Source organism: Petaurus breviceps, unplaced genomic scaffold, assembly GCF_028583685.1.
Source record: "Petaurus breviceps papuanus isolate PSGF00001 unplaced genomic scaffold, PetGlider_PUasm1.0 188, whole genome shotgun sequence".
NCBI lineage: Eukaryota > Metazoa > Chordata > Mammalia > Diprotodontia > Petauridae > Petaurus > Petaurus breviceps.
In genome coordinates this window covers 16,271,864-16,289,719 of record NW_027185804.1, presented here as the reverse complement: position 1 = coordinate 16,289,719, position 17,856 = coordinate 16,271,864, and the positions used below count along the sequence as shown (strand labels likewise).

The 17,856-nt window shown below is 39.1% G+C and overlaps 2 protein-coding genes across 2 annotated transcripts in view; one reads left to right on the top strand and one right to left on the bottom strand.

Moving 5' to 3' along the window:
* The window catches only part of BBOX1 (gamma-butyrobetaine hydroxylase 1), a 519,348-nt gene that overhangs the window by 374,453 nt on the left and 127,039 nt on the right, over nt 1-17,856 (bottom strand). The gene's annotated exons all lie outside the window — the stretch shown is intronic.
* Nucleotides 1-17,856, top strand: part of SLC5A12 (solute carrier family 5 member 12) — a 45,323-nt gene that overhangs the window by 996 nt on the left and 26,471 nt on the right. The window contains exons 2-7 of the mRNA XM_069091308.1: nt 4,531-4,596; nt 7,566-7,617; nt 9,361-9,428; nt 14,327-14,481; nt 14,590-14,730; nt 17,199-17,328. Of these exons, the coding sequence (XP_068947409.1) occupies nt 4,531-4,596; nt 7,566-7,617; nt 9,361-9,428; nt 14,327-14,481; nt 14,590-14,730; nt 17,199-17,328 (612 nt within the window). The remainder of the gene's footprint in view (nt 1-4,530; nt 4,597-7,565; nt 7,618-9,360; nt 9,429-14,326; nt 14,482-14,589; nt 14,731-17,198; nt 17,329-17,856) is intronic.

The window sequence follows — 17,856 nt, the reverse complement described above, 5'->3', positions numbered from 1 at the left end:
CTAGTTCTTTGGAAAGTTTAATCTGCCCCCATCAACAAAACAATTTTCCACACTCAAAAACAGCTAACCGAGGAGGGTGATATATTTTGTTGAGACTGTTCAGTTTTTAGAGGATACCTTTTGGTCCCAAAGAGATAGGCAAGATAAAAATGATCTTTATCTCCATTTTACATGTAGGGAAACTGAGATACAACTAAGTCACTTGCCCAAGGTAACATGAGTAGTTAGGGACTAAACCCATAGGATAATCTAGGCTTCTTGCTCCCCAACGCAGGATCCTTTTGAATATATTATGATGAATGTTTGAACATTTCACATGGAATCATGGAAATGGAAGGAACTTTAGAAGCCACTGAGGCCACACAAGTGCTTATCTAGCCTGTGCTTGAAGATTTCCAATGAAAGTGAGCCTATCCGTGAGCCAATGCAGTTCATTCTACTTTGGGGGAGTTGTGTTATTGGTTTTCTCTTTGTTTTTCTTTTCAAACAGAGATTTATTATTAGGCCTTCAATGTTTCTTTTTCTCCCAATAAATATATATGCACAAACACAATCAGGAAATGTTATAGGATATTTCAAGGTAAGGTAAATGTTTATAGGAAAATTCCCTATGTTATTTAAAAGCAAAAATGTGATACTCTCTCCTTAATTTTCCGGTAATTCACAATAGAAATAAGAGCCATATAATGTGACTCAGGAGTTGAATTTGGGAGCAGCCTCCCTGACCAGTTGTGATAATAACACACTTGCTTCTACTTTGGATACTCATTCTAAGTGAACATAGGATAAGGTGATAAGGTGGAAAAGGTGAGAGGTGTAAACACTCCTAGCAATGGAAGAATGGTAGTGTAGAGTTCTGGATTTGGAGGCAAAGACAAAGGTTCAAATCCCCATTTTGCCATTTAATACTTGTATGATCTTAGATAAGTCCCTTTTAACTTCTCTTTTTCTCAATTTCCTTACAGGTAAAATAAAGGGGTTGGACTAGATAGCCTTTAAGAGTCCCTCCTAGCTCTAAAACTGGGGTGCTAATCCTATGAATCAATTGACCAGCCAGATCACTCAATTCAGCCAAAAAATACTATTTTTTAACAGAATAAACTACATCTACTCAAATTTAACTAGACTGCTAATTGTGCATGTAGATTAGTGTTTTGAAGGAGCCCCATACCACATCTGTTGTGAGGATCAAATGAAATTACACCAGTATAAAGCATTCCAAACTTTGCTCAGACCTTCCCCCAGGTGTGGCACATCCTCCCTTCTCATTATCTGATTGAATCTACAATGTGCCTCCAAAGCTCAGCACAGGTTTATAAAAAGAAAGCTTTTCCCAATCACTTCCTCAAACCCATATGATGCACATGAACTAAAAAGAAGAAAAAGTCAATATACCCTTAAATATTATCTTTCCCCTTGAATATATTCTCCTTTTTAATTTGCTATTTCTGAGTGATGTTACCATTTACTTAGTCTCTGCTGTTAGCTTTTGTTCTTCCCTCTCTCTTACCCATCATACCTAATATGTTACCAAGACTTTTTATCCTTACTCTGCAACATACCGACACCTGTGTTCTCTATGCACCATCCCCATTTCTACCACCCTAGGTCTGGTTAAGGCCCATTAACACCCATCTGGTCTATGGAAAAGCCTCCTAATAGGTCCTTCTTATTCCCTTCTCTCCTTTCTCCAATTCATTCGCTACTAAAATATCCTTTCCTATGCATATATTTGCTCATGTCAGACTTTTGGTCAAAAATATTCACTGAGTCTCCATTGCCTACTTAGTAAAGCTCCAACTTCTCCATCTGACTTTCACGATTTTCTACAGTCTACTGCCATATTACGTTCTTAGCTTTAGCTTATAATTCTTTCATGTTATCTGCTTTCTAACCAAACTGGACAACTGTCTGGCACCCAGACCCTCTCAGCCTTTTCTGACATTAATCTGATGCCTGGAAAACCATCCCTTCCCTAGTTCTTCTGTTGAATTCCTAATTGTCTTTTCCATACTTAATTGAAATGCCACTGCCTGCATGAAGGGAACCTTGCTCAGCCCTGGCAAGGTGAACCTCAGAACCAATTTCCCTCTCCTTTCTTTGGGATTGGCTCAATGTCTTCTGAAGTGCAACATTCTACATTTATGTAATCATTATGATTCTAAGAAGTAGAGGAAAGCCTTGAGTCCTCAATGGCCTTAAAAGAAAACAAGCAAGGAAGAAAGTTCAAGGTGGATGGTGGTATGAATTTGGAGCTGGCTGGTTGGCATAGTTGGTTGGTTATAACCTCAGGCAAATTATTTCCTTTCTCTGGGTTTGTTTTCTTCATCTGAAGAGGTTGGATGAATGATTCCTAGATTTCTGAGTTCCTATTAGTTGGTAACTTCTGTTGGAATGGAAAAAAGGTCAGCGGATTTAAGGGCTTTTGTATCCTTTCATAAGATTCCAAGATGAAGGAATTCAGTTCAGTTCAATACAAATAGACAAAAATGTATTAAGTACCTACTAGGTATAAAGCATTATGCTTTACAATGACAAACATAAAAATTTCCAACGATGCCACATACATAGATAGGCATGAGTAAATACAAGATGATTTCAGGAGCAGCAGATTTAAAAAGTCAGTGGGTGAATGGTTGGGTGGCAGAATCAGGAAAACCTTTTGTTGGGAGAAGTAGCACTTGGGTAGAAGCTAAGAGGTGAAAGTGGAAAGTTCTGCAGGCAGTAGGCACGACCTGGGCAAATACACAGAGACAGGACATGGAAAGTTTTGTCTGAAGATCAGGGAGTAGGCCAGTTTGGCTGCACCATCAAACAAGAGAAAGAACTAGAAGACAATGGGTGCCTAGAAGACAGTGGGCAGTAGGCAAATTTAGTGTCACTCATACGCAGGGGTCCTATTCCCAACACAATTCAACTAATGATCTTCTCCCCATCTGTCATGCTACCATAACTCAGCCTGATCTGAAAGACATTATGGTTCCCTATAAACTGGGGTTTATCCTCCAAAAATCTCATTTTACAGGTGAAGAAAATGATGCATAAACTTGTTGAAGGTAACATAGCAGCTCTGGAATCTGGACCCTGTTCCTTTGACCCCAAATCCAACCCTCGCCCCCTTTTTTGGTGCTATTGTTTCCAATCAACTCTCCTTCCCCATTGCTTCTCTTAACATTTATTTAAGTAGTGTATGTGTGTGTGTGTGTGTGTGTGTGTGTGTGTGTACCTTCACAAAAGTTACAAGCTGATGGAGGGGACAAAAACAAAGAACTGAAATAAAGCAACATGAGCAAAGTGACTATGATGGATGGAGAGACTGACATAGAAATCTAGTGAAAGGAGAGATGAGGACCTTTCAGAGGAGATGAGGGAGAGAAGGAGGGAGAAAAGGTATTCCAGGCAAGAGGAACAACTTCAAAGGTGTGGGGAAACATAAGCTAAAAAAGAAGGAGAATATAGCAAGGAATCCTATTTTGGAGTAGTAGAAGTCAAGGATTGGGGACAAATCAACACTGCCAGAACTTGGAATTCATTTTGCAGCTCAGTGAAAGACCATTGAGGTTTCTGAGTATGTGAGTGATCTAGTCAGACCTGTGTTTCAGGAAGATTAACTTGGCATTAAGTGTGTTGGATGGATGGAATGGGGGATATTCACAAAGTGAGGGGAAACAAGGAAGATCCTCTTAAGTTTGGTTGATAGATCTGATTAAGGCTGGACTCAGTAGAAATGGAAAGGAAGGGATGGATTCTATAGCATGAAATGAACACACAGAATAAAAATACTATCTTAAAGGCTGAAAATCCCAGGGAGGCCAGGTAGCACAGTGAGTAAGAGCACCGGCCCCAGAGTTGGGATAACCTGGGATCGAATCCGGGCTCAGATACTTAGCACCACACCCAGAAATAACTGGCCGTGTAACCTTGAGCAACTTACTTAACCCCAATTGCTTAAAAAAAAAAAGACAAAATCCCATACACAGAGAAAACATGGAGAGATGTTGCACAGAAACAAATTTTAGCTCAATATCAAGAAAAAATTGTTAACAGAGTTTAAAAAAAAAAAAAGAAAGAACAATGCACTTCCTTGGATGGTAATGAACTAACCATGACTGGAGATATTCAAACTGAGGTTAACCGGCTTCTGGTTAAGGATGTTCCTGTCCAGGTAGGGATTGAATGTGAAAACTTACGAGGTCTTTTCTAACTGTCATGGTCTGTGATTCTTAGACTCATGAGGTCATAGATGTAAAGTTTGAAGGGATCTTAATGGTTAATGACAGCCCAATCCCCTCATTTTAAACATAAGAAACTGAGGCATATAAAGGTTATCATGATATAGAGTTAGCAATATGGAGGTTAAATAATTTGATCAGGCTAATATAACTGATAAATATCTCAAGGTCAGATGTGAACCTATGTCTTCTTAAATCTCAGGGCAGTGATTGATCTATTATACCACACGGATTCCTAGGTTAGTTCTGCTTAAAGCACTGTTGATTTTTGGTGTGTTTTCTTTTTTGTTTCCTTTAGTATTTGCAGTTAAGATTTAACAAGGTGGTCCGGTATGCTGCTACGCTTATCTACATATTGCAGACGGTAAGAATCACTCCAAATGTGTGGTTTGGGTGCTGGGAGGGGGGGAGGGGAAGAGGGAATCTTTATGGAAATACATTTTTCCCCCAGTCCCTGGTGAGATTTCCATTGTTCCAGTTAGGTTGGCAAATGAGGCACAGTTCTTGGTGCATGAGTAGAATTTACAGAGATCTGGGGCAGCCAAGTAGCACAGCGAGTAAGTATCGGGATGACACACTGGCTCCAGTGTCAGGATGACCTGGGGATCGAATCCGGGCTCAGAATCTTAGCACCACACCCAGAAACACCTGGCCGTGTAACCTTGAGCAAATTACTTAACCCCAATTGCTTAGGGGTGGCCAGGTGGCTCAGCAAGTGAATAGCACCAGCTCCAGTGTCGGGATGACCTGTGATCAAATCTGGGCTCAGACACTTAGCACCCACCCAGAAATAACTGGCCGTGTAACCTTGAGCAAGTTACTTAACCCCGATTGCTTAAAAAAAAAAAAAGAATTTACAGAGATCCAAGACTATAGAACCAGGGCTAAGGGTAGGAAAAGTAGATAGATGCCTAGGGTATAATATAGAACACTTTGAATATGATTCTTTTTTTAAGGACATATTTTCAATTCCAAAACATCTCACACATGGAGATATAAAGAAGCAATGTATCATAGTAGATGGTGAGTTGACTTTGGACTCAGGCCCCAATTCCCCTAGACAATGCTCTAAAAATTGATAGTACAGGGTCAAACTAGATTGGTAGGAGTGTCTTCACCAAGGTCCTCCCTGCATTAGTGAAATAGCAAATGTGGTAAGGAACAAAGAAATAAAGGGTATCGGGGGACTCGTCAGGTAAGTTAAAATCATGTGCTCAGAGTTGTTAGTGAAAACAATAATAAAGCTACTCTTGAAAAAGCAGAGTTGAGTTCAGCTTTTCCTTGGAAATGGGAGGAGAAACAGTTTTTAAGGATACTAGATTCTTTGTCCTAGCTCTGACTGCTCCACAGCAAGGATGTGATTCATAGACCTACTCATTTCCCCCTTTGTCATTCATGGGTTACAAATTCATTACATGGGCTACAAATAAGTTACCTGTTTTTTTAAAATTTAATATAATAATTTACCCTCAGTATAAAACCCCACAACAACCTAGAACCTTGTGAGGACCCCTCAAGGAAGTCTATGGTCACTCAGAAGAGATAAGTCTAATGATTCATAAAGAATGCCTACACAGTTGGGCCAGGCAGGTGGCACAGTGAGTAAAAGCGCCGGCCCCAGGATCCCAGAGAGACCTGGGATCGGTTCAGGCCTCAGATACTCGGCACGTGTAACCTTGAGCAAGTTACTTAACCCCGAAGAATGCCTACTACCTGGATTTTGAAATGTCCACCCTTCATTCCGCCACTAGTGAGATTTTCCTAAAGCTCTCACCCCAGGCAATAGACACCAGTGTCTTCCTGTTGTTTGCTGGTTAAATCCAAAATACTCTCTTTGATATTTAAAGCCCATGATAACCTAAGCCTTTCCTATCTTTCCTTTCTCCTTATACCTTATTCTCTGAAACCTGCTCCTCAGTCCAGTGACTGAACAGCCTCTTGGCTGTTCCAGTCTTTCAGTTATAGGCATTCTCTCTGGCTGCACCTACTCTCCTCCCCTCAAATGCCCCCATTCTTGTAATATTCTTTTTTTTTTCTTTTTGAAGGGCAATTGGGGTTAAGTGACTTTCCCAAGGTAATACGGCTAGGGTTTTTTTTTTTTTTTTTTGGTGTTAAATGTCTGAGGCCGGATTTCCTGACTCCAGGGCTGGTGCTCTATTCACTGCACCACCTAGCTGCCCCTGGAATGTCTCTCTGACTACTGACCTCCCTGGTTTCCTATAAGTCCCAACTAAAATCCCACTTTCTACAGAAAGCTTTCCCCAACCCCTCCTAATTCCAGTGCCTTTCCTCAGTTAATTATCTTCTGTTTAACCTATACATAGAGCTTGCTTTATTTTAAGTTGTTTGCTGTCTCACCCATTAAATTGTAAGCCTCTGGAGGGCAGGAATTGTCTTTTTGCCTCCTTTTCTATACCCAGCACTTTGCAAAGGGACTGGCACATAGTAGGTGCTTAATAAAAGTTTATTGATTTGTGGGTGGCCCATTTAGTTATATAGGTATACATGTTTTTGTATCCATACATACGTGTTGTTGTTTGTCCTTCATTCTTGAAGAGGTCCATGACATCATGGAGGTGATGCCATAGATAGTGGAGAGGTCAAGAGGCAGGAAGAGACAGAAAAAGAGGAGTGAAACAGACAGTAAGAGAGAGACAGACAAAAAGACTGTCGGTGTGTCATAATGAATAGAAAACTGACTTCAGAATCCAGAAGCCCTGGTTGTAAATTCTTCTGAAACTCACTGCCTGAATGACCTTGGGCAAGTAATTTTCTCAGTTCCTCAGGAAAATCTCTTAGTCTACAGTGGTAGAGAAGATTCCTCCCAGAAAGTACCTCTAGTAGTGAAATAACAGGTCAGAACAAAACCTGTATATGTATACTAATTTCATTATCCTTCAATTCATTTATAGAGGTATAATGATTAATAAGTCTTGTCTTGTTCAGTCACAATAGGGGATGGGAGAAGATGGAGAAGAAGAAAGAGAATCTTCTTCAACCTAGGGGGGAGGAGGGCCAAGATGTTCCCAATTTCATTGAGTTCCTACAGGATTTAAATACCTCATTGTGCCTCTCATGTCCTGAGGTTTTCCATCTTCTCCCTGTGAGGTGGTAAGTGGGGGCAGGAGAGACGTGTGGTCTAAAGTCATCACACGTATTGTGTTATGTGCTGTTAACCCCGATGGCTTTGAACCAAGTCTATGGTGAGGGCGCTGCCACCCTCAAGGAAGGTGCTCGGTGACTGCTGAAGTGGCCACACTTGACACTTGCAGGCAGGCAGGCAGCCAGCAGCCTCTTTGCCAAGCAACTCTTCCTCACACCCTTCTCCTTCAGATCCTCTACACCGGAGTGGTGATTTACGCTCCTGCTTTGGCGCTCAACCAAGGTGAGTTGTGAGGAAAATAATGTCTCAACTGTGCCCTCATCCTGACTTCTGCAAAATGCACCTAGGCATTGACAGGCTATTCTGAAAGCTAAGTGCCCCCATAGATGAAGGCTTTAGAGTCAAGGCCCAGACCACCACTTGGAACACTTAATTTAGGTGCATTGCTAGTTGTTTTGTCTATATGATTCCAAATAATTGGTCTATAAGTATTATTATTTTCACATCTCTTAGCTTTTCAGTCTTATGGGATTTTAGGACTGGGTTGTGGCAAGTTAGACTAAGAACTGGCCTACAATTCTGAAATTATGTACTCATAGTTTTAGGGGCAGCTGAATGGCACAGTAGATAGAACACTAGACTTGGAGTCCAGAACTCTGAGTTCAAATGCAGCTTCAGATACACTTTATCCCTATTAGCCTCAGTTTCCTGTCTGTAAAACTGGGACACACTGGAGAAGAAAATGGCAAACCACTCCGGTATCTTTGTCAAGAAAACCCCATGGACAAAAACTCTATGGGGTTGTGTGGAGTTGGACACTGTGGAAGGCACGAACAACAAACACACAGCTTTAGAGTAAGGATGACCTAAGAGAAAAAAATCACACACACACACACACACATGCATGCACACATGTATTTGAAATTTTAATGAGTGAAGAATAAAAAATATTTATTATATTCCATTTGGATTTATTATTGTCCAAAAGCATAGTGATTCTCTAATATGCCAATGGATATATGGACTCGTCTATGAGAAAAAATTATTCAATCAATATCATTTAAAAGGAAGAGATTGTAAGAAGAAAAACTTTGTGAACAGACCTGGTAATGGCTTATATGTCTGATGTCCAAAGTCCAGTTTAATGAGGTGGCCTCATCATCAGAATGTGGCCACTGGTACTGAAATTTTTGCCTCCAGAAATTCCTGAAGGCCACCAATGAAAGAGAGATAGTTATGGTATCAATGAAGGTTGGGCTCATACCAGTGAAATCATGGGTGTTTGAAGTTGGGGGAAAAAATTCAGGTGCTATTTTAAAATATATATATATATATATATATGTAAATACAATGTAACATACATATAATGTTTATATATACTATTATTTGGGTATTATTGGGTAGTTGTTAAATTAATTATTGGGTAATTGTTAAAATCCATTAAAAATGGCAGCATTTCTTCCCAAAAATTTGAAGGATTTTTAAGTTAAGGTATATGGGCATCTGGGTGGTACAGGCAGGCCTGGAAGTCAGGAAGACTCATCTTCCTGAGTTCAAATCCTGCCTCAGACACTTACTGGCTATGTGAGTCTGGACAAGTCACTTAACCCTCTTTGCCTCAGTTTTCTCATCTGTAAAATGAACCAGAGGAGAAAATGGAAAATCACTCTAGTATCTCTGCCAAGAAAACCCCAAATGGGGTCATGAAGAGTATGACACAATTGAAACGACTGAAAAACAAAAATTATGGTCTAACCCTGCTAATTAAGGGGCACATTCAGACCAAGGATAGAAAGGTGTGAAATCTGAGAAAATGTCTTCTAAGTCCTAAGGGTTTTCAGGACTGGATTGTGGTAAGTTATAAGATAATTGTTCCATACCTGATGGAAGCTAGTTTCCTAAAGGAGTCTATAACTAGACTTCCCTCTTCAAATCAGGTGAACCCTTGTCTGCCTCAGTTTCTATAGAAAATTTTCTGCTTACCTTCCTAGAGAAATCTCTTATAACTTTTCTTACCTTTTCCAGTGACTGGCTTTGATCTCTGGGGATCTGTGTTTGCCACAGGAATCGTCTGTACATTCTACTGTACTCTGGTATGTATGTACCACTCAGAGGAAGCTTTGGCAGCCTAACATGGACTGTGGCCAAATCACAACTGACAGAATTCTAATTCTACAGTGAATGAGTACATTTCAAAGTTATGGGAAAAAGCAAAAGCTGGCTTGACTGTTCATATTTTCCAAATTACAATTTTTTTTCTTCAAATCCATTTTTATTGACCACCTCTAAGTAAGCAAGTTAAAAACTTCAGTTGATGCTAGAATATCATTGCAAACATTCAGATTTAACAATGAAAAAGTTTTCTCAGATTATGGCTATATGTCATTCTGGTAATACCTGCTTTTTTGTGGGGGGAAAGGATTTTTTTTTCAATCATAAGCCACATTCACTCATAGACACCCCTTATACTACCCAAGAAAAATGGCTTCTCCCAACTGGCTACTTTTTAAGAGAGAGGGGATGATTGTATGTGTGAGCAAGATGTATGGTATTTATTTAATTCTAAAGATCAATTCCAGGACTTGAATGCTGCTGTTGGCTAGTTATCAGTAAACCTGGAACTTTTTTCCACATTCTGATCTCTACTCACTCAATTCTTTAGCCTCAGACCCTGAGGGATATTGACAAAATATTTAAATAAATGTTAATATTAACTGTGCTATTATTTCCCTAGGGAAGCAAATGGACATGGGTAAGAAATATGAGTAAGTTGTTTGGAATGTGGGAACACAGACAAGTGTCTATATAATGAATCTTTTTATATATTATCACTCAACAGGTACCCAATATATGATTTTGTTACTAGGTATAGCATATAACATGCATTTTAAATGCAGCAAATTACCCTAGGTTTCCCTTTCATCTTTTCAGTATTCAGAATTGCTTTGAAATGTCTTTCAGACACATTTCTCTTTCATCCCCACTGTCATCTGTCCTTCCCAGATCCTCATTGCCTCATCCTAGGCCTTCTGAAATACCTTTCCAACAAGGCTCCATTGCTTTTACTCTCACTCAGCTCAATCTGTTAAACACCAAAGATAGATAAAATTTTTAAGAAATCTATTTCATTATGTCTTTCTTTGGCTCAAAAACAAAAGCCCTTTCAATGATTTCTCACTGGATATATGATGGAATTCAAATTCTTTAGTCTGAAGTTCAAGGTTGGGCATCATCTTTCCCAACCTAATTAATCTCATGTCTTCCTATTCCTATTCCTCAACACAAATACTCTGCTACCTTAAAGCCTCTTTCTTCACTGTGTCCCAGAATATGACACCCATTTTCCAGGCCTTTTGCTTTTTCTCAGGCTGGCTTTCACTTCCCCTGTGTCATACTGGCATTTTTTATGCCCTGGATCAAATTAGAGATGGTTGAAGCCACACTTCATACCCGTGTTTCCCCAATAATAAGACCTATCCTGAAAATAAGCCCTCCCCTTACTGTGTAAGATTCCTCTAAAATAAGCCCTCCCCAGAAAATAAGCCCTATTGAGATTGCTACTGTAGTGAACGTGATTCCCTGCGCTACACGCTACATTACGGTACCCTCTGTATGCACCGTTCCCCCCCCCCCCGTGAAACGCACACCGCGCTCCGAGCTGCATCCAATCAGAGCTGCAGCAGTGAGCTCGTCATCCTGTTCTTCCCCAGTGATTTGCTTATTGAATAAAGGTACATTTTTTTTCACATTTACCTGTTTATTAAAATTGCTGTCAATGTTCATTAAAATAAGCCCTCCCCTGAAAATAAGCCCTCTGGTGTTTTTCTGTCCAAAAAAAAAATAAGACAGTGTCTTATTATTGGGGAAACACGGTAGTACTTAAGGTTTTACAAAGTTCTTCACATAGATTATCTTTCTTTTGTTTTCACAAAAACCCTGAGTAGATGCTATTATTGCCCTTATACTACAGATGAGAAAACTGAGGCAAAAGTTAAGTGACTTGCCTAATATCCCAAAATTAATGTAGTTTATTCTTCATTCTTCAAGAGAACCATAACATCAGGAAGATGATGTCATGACTTGCAAGTGAATTGGTTTTAGGTAAGGGCAGGCTGTGCAGCCATCATCCTCACTTTCTCCTTTAGAACCATCTGGGTCCAGTGACCAGATAGAGATCAGGACAACTGGAGATGGTCCAGAATGCAGGGGGATACTGTGGCCTTTTTAAACTAAGGTTTTCCTGAATTCTCATTTTGACTGAGACAATGACCATTCAGTGATTAGGCCTGTTTAAAAAGTGGGTCAAGGGATGTCCCTGTTAATAAAAAAAAAAAATTCAAACTGGGAGGGGAAGACCCTCAGGGTTTCTGGCCAAAGGAGAAACAATTGCTATTTATATTCATTTTCCTCTGTCAGGACCCAAAGAATAACCATTAAGTAGTGCTTGGGTAAGGACCTGTTGTTGGCCAATTTCAACAACAGGTCCTGAAGTTAATAAATATATGAGGAAGGACTGGAATTCAGAGCTTGCAGATTAAAAGAACAGCCTTCTAGTCACTATGCAAACTGCCTCAATTGCATAGGAAACCCTGTTTCTTTTGTTATTGTTTCCTCACATTTGGGGAATTGGTAGCATCGTACTGTGTTTCCCCGATAATAAGACCTATCCCGAAAATAAGCCCTCCCCTTACTGTGTAAGATTCCTCTAAAATAATCCCTCCCCAGAAAATAAGCCCTATTGAGATTGCTACTGTAGTGAAGGTGATCCCCTGTGCTACACGCTACATTATGGTACCCTCTGTATGCACCGTCCCCCCCCCCGAAACGCACGCCGCGCTCCGAGCTGCATCCAATCAGAGCTGCAGCAGTGAGCTCGTCATCCTGTTCTTCCCCAGTGATTTGCTTATTGAATAAAGGTACATTTTTTTGTTCACATTTACCTGTTTATTAAAATTGCTGTCAATGTTCATTAAAATAAGCCCTCCCCTGAAAATAAGCCCTCTGGTGTTTTTCTGTCCAAAAAAAAAATAATAAGACAGTGTCTTATTATCGGGGAAACACAGGTATACACTATGCAAGACTGACTTTGATTTTGCAGTTTTCAATATGGCCCTCAGCTGGAATTTGCTCTTCTCATTCCCTACTTCCAGAAAAAAATCCTTTATTTTCCTTAACTCAAGGACCACCACCTTAAGGCAACTAGGTGACATAGTGCATAGCAGGCTGAACTTGGAGTCAGGAAGACCTGAGTTCAAATCATGCCTCAGATGCTTCCTAGCTCTATGATGCTAGGCAAGTCACTTAATTTTTTTTTGCCACAGAATATCCATTATCAAAAGTGGTCGTGAGAATAGCACCCATTGTACAAGGTTGTTGTGATGATCAAATGAGATTGGGGGACGGGAACTAACAAATATTTTTTAAAGTGCCTACTATGTGTCAGGAACTGTACTACGTATTTTAGAAATATCTAATTTGAGCCTCATTAAAAACCCTGGAAGGTCATTGCTGTTGTTCAGTAATTTCATTTGTGTCTGATTCTATGTGACCATATTTGAGGATTTTCTTGGGAAAGATCCTGGAATGGTTTGCTATTTCCTTCTCCAGTTCATTTCACAGATGAGAAAACTGAGGCACAACAGGGTTTAGGGACTTGACCAGGGTCACACAGCTAGTAAGTACCTGAGGCCAGATTTGAACTCATGAAGATGAATCTTCCTGATTCCAGGGGAAGTGCTTTATCTACTGTGCCACCTAGCTATCCACTCTGGGTGGTAGCTACTATTATCATTTTATAGCTGATGAGACTGGGGCAAATTGAAGTTAAGTGATTTGTTCTGGGTCCTACAGCTAGAGAGTATGTGAGACTATATATGAACTCAGGTTTTCTAGAGGCTGTGCCCACCACCCACTTGGTAAACCATAACATTTGCAATATCCCAAACAAGTGATCAGCCCAGTCTTTGCTTGAAGATCTATAGAAGGGGGAAGCATCATGTCCTGAAGAAGTTCATTCTACTTTTTGGAAATTAAGTTAGGAAGTTTTCCTAACATGGAGCTTAAATCTCTTTTACCTTTTGCTTCTAGATGTCTCTTGTTCCAGTTTGAAACATTTTATTATATCCTCCTACTAAGTCAATGGTAATTTTAAAATTATATTTCTCTATGGAATCAAATCCAATTTGATTCAATTCAACTCAAAACAAACATTTATTACTCTGACTAATGCACATATCTCTCATTGCAATTGAAGCCCTTTCTTTTGTTATCAATCACAAAGGAGAACAAATGCTCATTTTTTTCTACACGATAACTCTCTAAGAAAGCTATAGCATTAATAGCTATATGATTACTAGCACGAGCTCCCTGTAGGTCTTTGTTCCAAAACTGGCTAGACTAGATGTCTGGAGTGGTATAGTCAAACCATTTGGATGATTGAGTCTTCATCAGACCTCACTGAAAGAGTCAAATGTTTTACCATTGTACATACAGTCATGTTTTGAAAGGAAGTCAACCCCTTTTGGGACTCTGAAGCCATTTAGTCCAAGCCCCTCATTTTATAAGTAGGCAAGTACATTTCCTTTCAGCTCTAACATTCTACAAGTCTCAGTGGAACTGGTTGGAGTCGTATCTGTATCCACTGGCAAAATACAAGAGACAATGACAGGAAGAAGACCTTGGAAAGACAATAAAAGGAGTGTAAGGGATTATGATATGGTACAAAGGTCACAGAACTTTTAGTCAAAGGTCTGGTTTCAAATTCTGCTTCATCATTGAGATAGTTAAGCTATCTTGACTTTAGTTCCCTCATCCATAAAATGAAGAAGTTGGATGAGGTTGACTCTTAAGGTTTCTTCCAGTTCTGCATTTATGATCCTGTACTTGATAAGATAAAATCTTCTTAAACTTTTGAGCAGGTGACCCCAGGAATAAACCAAAGACTCTTGCCCTCTTTGATTTGAAGAACTCACATGGATTCTATGTGTTCCAGGGAGGATTAAAAGCAGTCATATGGACAGATGCATTTCAAATGGTCGTCATGCTTGTAGGGTTCTTGACGGTTCTTATACAAGGAACAGCACGTGCCAGTGGATTACAGAATGTGATAGACCAATCAAAAAATGGGTCTCGCCTTGAAATATTCGAGTATGTCTAACATGATTTTATTCTTTTTTGGGTTACCATTCCTTATCACTTACAATAGCATGTTGTAATTGTGGAACTTGACCTGATTTATATATGTCTCTCTCATAGCTTTGATGTGGATCCTTTGAGAAGGCATACATTCTGGACGATTTCTGTTGGAGGAACCTTTACATGGCTAGGCATCTACGGTGTTAATCAATCCACGATACAGAGATGCATCTCTTGCAAAACAGAAAAGCATGCTAGGATGTAAGTTGGTCTTCATCATTGTCACCATTATTGTTATCATGATGTACTTATTGAACACCTACTATATGCCTATGCATATGCATATATTGAGCACCTTCTTTACACAAGCCAAATGTTCGGGCATAAGACATTCTCTGTGAGATCCAAGAGCTTCTTCCAATGAGGCTGAAGAGATAGATCATATATGGAAACAGCATTAAACTGAGCTTCTTAAGGGCAGGAACCATTTTGTTTTTGTATGTGTGTTACTGGCCCCTAGAATAGAACCCAGACTATAGTCTTATTAAATTTACTTGTTATTTATTAAATTAAATGTATAAATATTTAATTAATAAATAATAAAATTAAAAATTACATTGAAAAATAAGAAATTACTTATTAAATGGTTGTGAGATTGAAATCGAGTCTGATATTTGAGCACTTGCTCAGCAGGTACTGATTGTATGACTTCACTTCTCAATTTCCTCCTCTGGGAAACAGATCCTCTTCTTGTGCCATTGTTCTATTAAGCTATGCTTTATTATAATCTAATAATGTCTAGAGTAGCAGAGATATCTTCAGGTGACAGGAGTTTGGAGAAGGAGAATTGGGTTAGGACAGAGAGTGAAAGGTTACCAAAAGGGGTGTAACTTGATACCCTTTCTAAAGGGCAGGACTTAGATGATTTTGAGGATGGGGTAGACCCTCCTCTTCCTCCTTAGGAAAGACAACAAAGAATGATGGCAGAAAGAGACATGTCATACATTTTTGGGGACAATAAGTATACCAATGAAATAGGAATTAAGGGTCTTTGAGGTATAGTGTGAAATTGTCAAAATCTAGTAAATATCCTTTTAGTTGGTAAGTTTTTGATTTATCAGAATAGCAGCTTTCAGAAGTGATTTTAGCAGATTGTTCAATAATGACTTCATTAGACGCAATGATCCAAGGATTTCAGAATTTGAGATCTAAACTGGAAAGGATCTTAGTAACTGGCTCAATCCTTTCATTTTCAGGTGAGGAAACTGAAGCCTATAGAGGTTAACAAATTTTCCCAAAGTCACAAAGGTAGCAGGTAGCATAGCTGCAATTCAATTTCAGGTCAGAGGGTAATAGAATAATTGATTTGAAATCTTATAAACCATCTAGTCCAATAATTTCCTCATTTTCTCATTAGATAAGGAGACTGAGGGCTAGAAAGGACTTGCTCAATGTCACACAGGTAGTAAGGGGACTGCCTTGATTTTTTCAAGGCTGTGGTATTAATTTCATGATTTAGAATACAAGGGTACAGACACAATTAACAAGTTGTCTTTATATACTATTTCATACACACTAAAGGTGGCTAAATTACACCAGGATTTGACACTGTTAAACCCTGAGATTTATCACTGTTACTGATGCCATTCTAAGAAAAAAAATCTCTTTAAAGATCTGTTCCACTTTATATAACAGCTGTGTTCCTGAAAAGTTGTGTTTCAAGTGGATTTCTGTACAATCAAATTACATCTTAGATGCATTAATTGAACCTTCTATTTAAAGGATAACTGTGCTGAAAACATTTGAATAGTATGGAATTTTCTGGCAAAAAAAAATGCTGAGTTATTTGGTGAATCTGAATTTTTCACATGTTGGATTTGCCTAGTATTATTGTAAGGAAGATCCTCCCCCCTCCTCTTCCTCCTTTTCTTCTCCTCCTCATCTTCTCCTATCCTATTTTTTCTAAAATAGCATTTAATCTATATGAGGCTAGTTCTAAAGGTCATATATAAACGAAGTACTCACCTGGAGAGGAAAATCTGTTTCCTTTAAGTAGCAGATGGGTGACCACTTGTTAAGTAAATGCTCCTATTTCAGATGGAGGTTGGACTAGATGACCTCTGAACTCCCTTCTGACTGATGGGATCCTCTCATTCCGATAAGGCATCCCATTCTGCTTTTTAACAGTTTTAATTATTTTAATTGTATTTATTTTTAATTTATTTAATTATATTTATATAATTATAATTTAATTATTAGAAGGGTCTTCCTTATATTTACCTGAATTTCATCTCCATATAATGTCCAGACACTGGTTCTAGTTCAATCTATTAGAAGCAAGTAAAACAAAGTCTAATCCCTCTTACACTTGAGAACTATCAAATATTTGAAAGTAGCTATTGTCTTTCCTAAATTTTCTTTTCTCCAGTTAAAAAAAAAAAGCTCTTCCATCCATTTCTTATATGACATTGGTTTGGAGCTTCTTGCCTTCCTGGTGGCTCACCTCTGGGTATAATTGACCTTGCCAATGAAGACATCCTGAAAGATCTGCCCAGAACCAGATATGCTCCTGCATGTGGGATTTGTCTAAAGCATCTCATGTGAATGATGTTCTACAGATTACCAAGTGTTTTAAAATGTGTGTTATCTTGTTTGATCCTCGCATCAGCCCTTGAGAATGGACTCCATCATAAGGGATACTAACAGGTCTCTTGTCTTCTCTCTTCTAGTGCTCTTTATCTTAACTTAGTGGGTCTCGGGGTGATTCTGACCTGTACAGTCTTCTCAGGCCTGATCATGTATGCTTACTTCAAGGACTGTGACCCCTGGACCGCTGGCATCATCTCAGCACCAGATCAGGTAGGGATGCCAACAAGGTGAGTTGCCAGCATGGACCAGATGGGTTTGTAGCTCATTTCTAGGTGAGCCACAAAAGACATGAAAATCAAGGAAAGGGCAGCGTGCTCTAACAGAAAGACCTTTGCCTTAAGAGCCTAGAGATGAAAGCTCCAGTATAAACTCTGACATTGACTTATACTGGGACTTTTGGCAAGACATTTGCCCTCCATGGGCCTCAGTTTCCTCATATGTGAAATAAAGTAATCAGACTAGATTATCTCTAAGATGGCACCTAACTCTTAAATTTATGAGTTCTGCACTCGTTCATGCTCTCTGTTGGGCAGAGGTGTGTCTGGGAAAATGTCAGTCACTTGGATTCTTTAAAAATTTTATTGATATCGTTTGTTTTACATTAACTTCATTATCGTTTGTTTTACATTAACTTCATTTCAAATAAATACTTTCCTCCACTCCTAGCTGGAAAATCACCCCTTGTAGCAAGAAGAAAGAAAGAAAGAAAGAAAGAAAGAAAGAAAGAAAGAAAGAAAG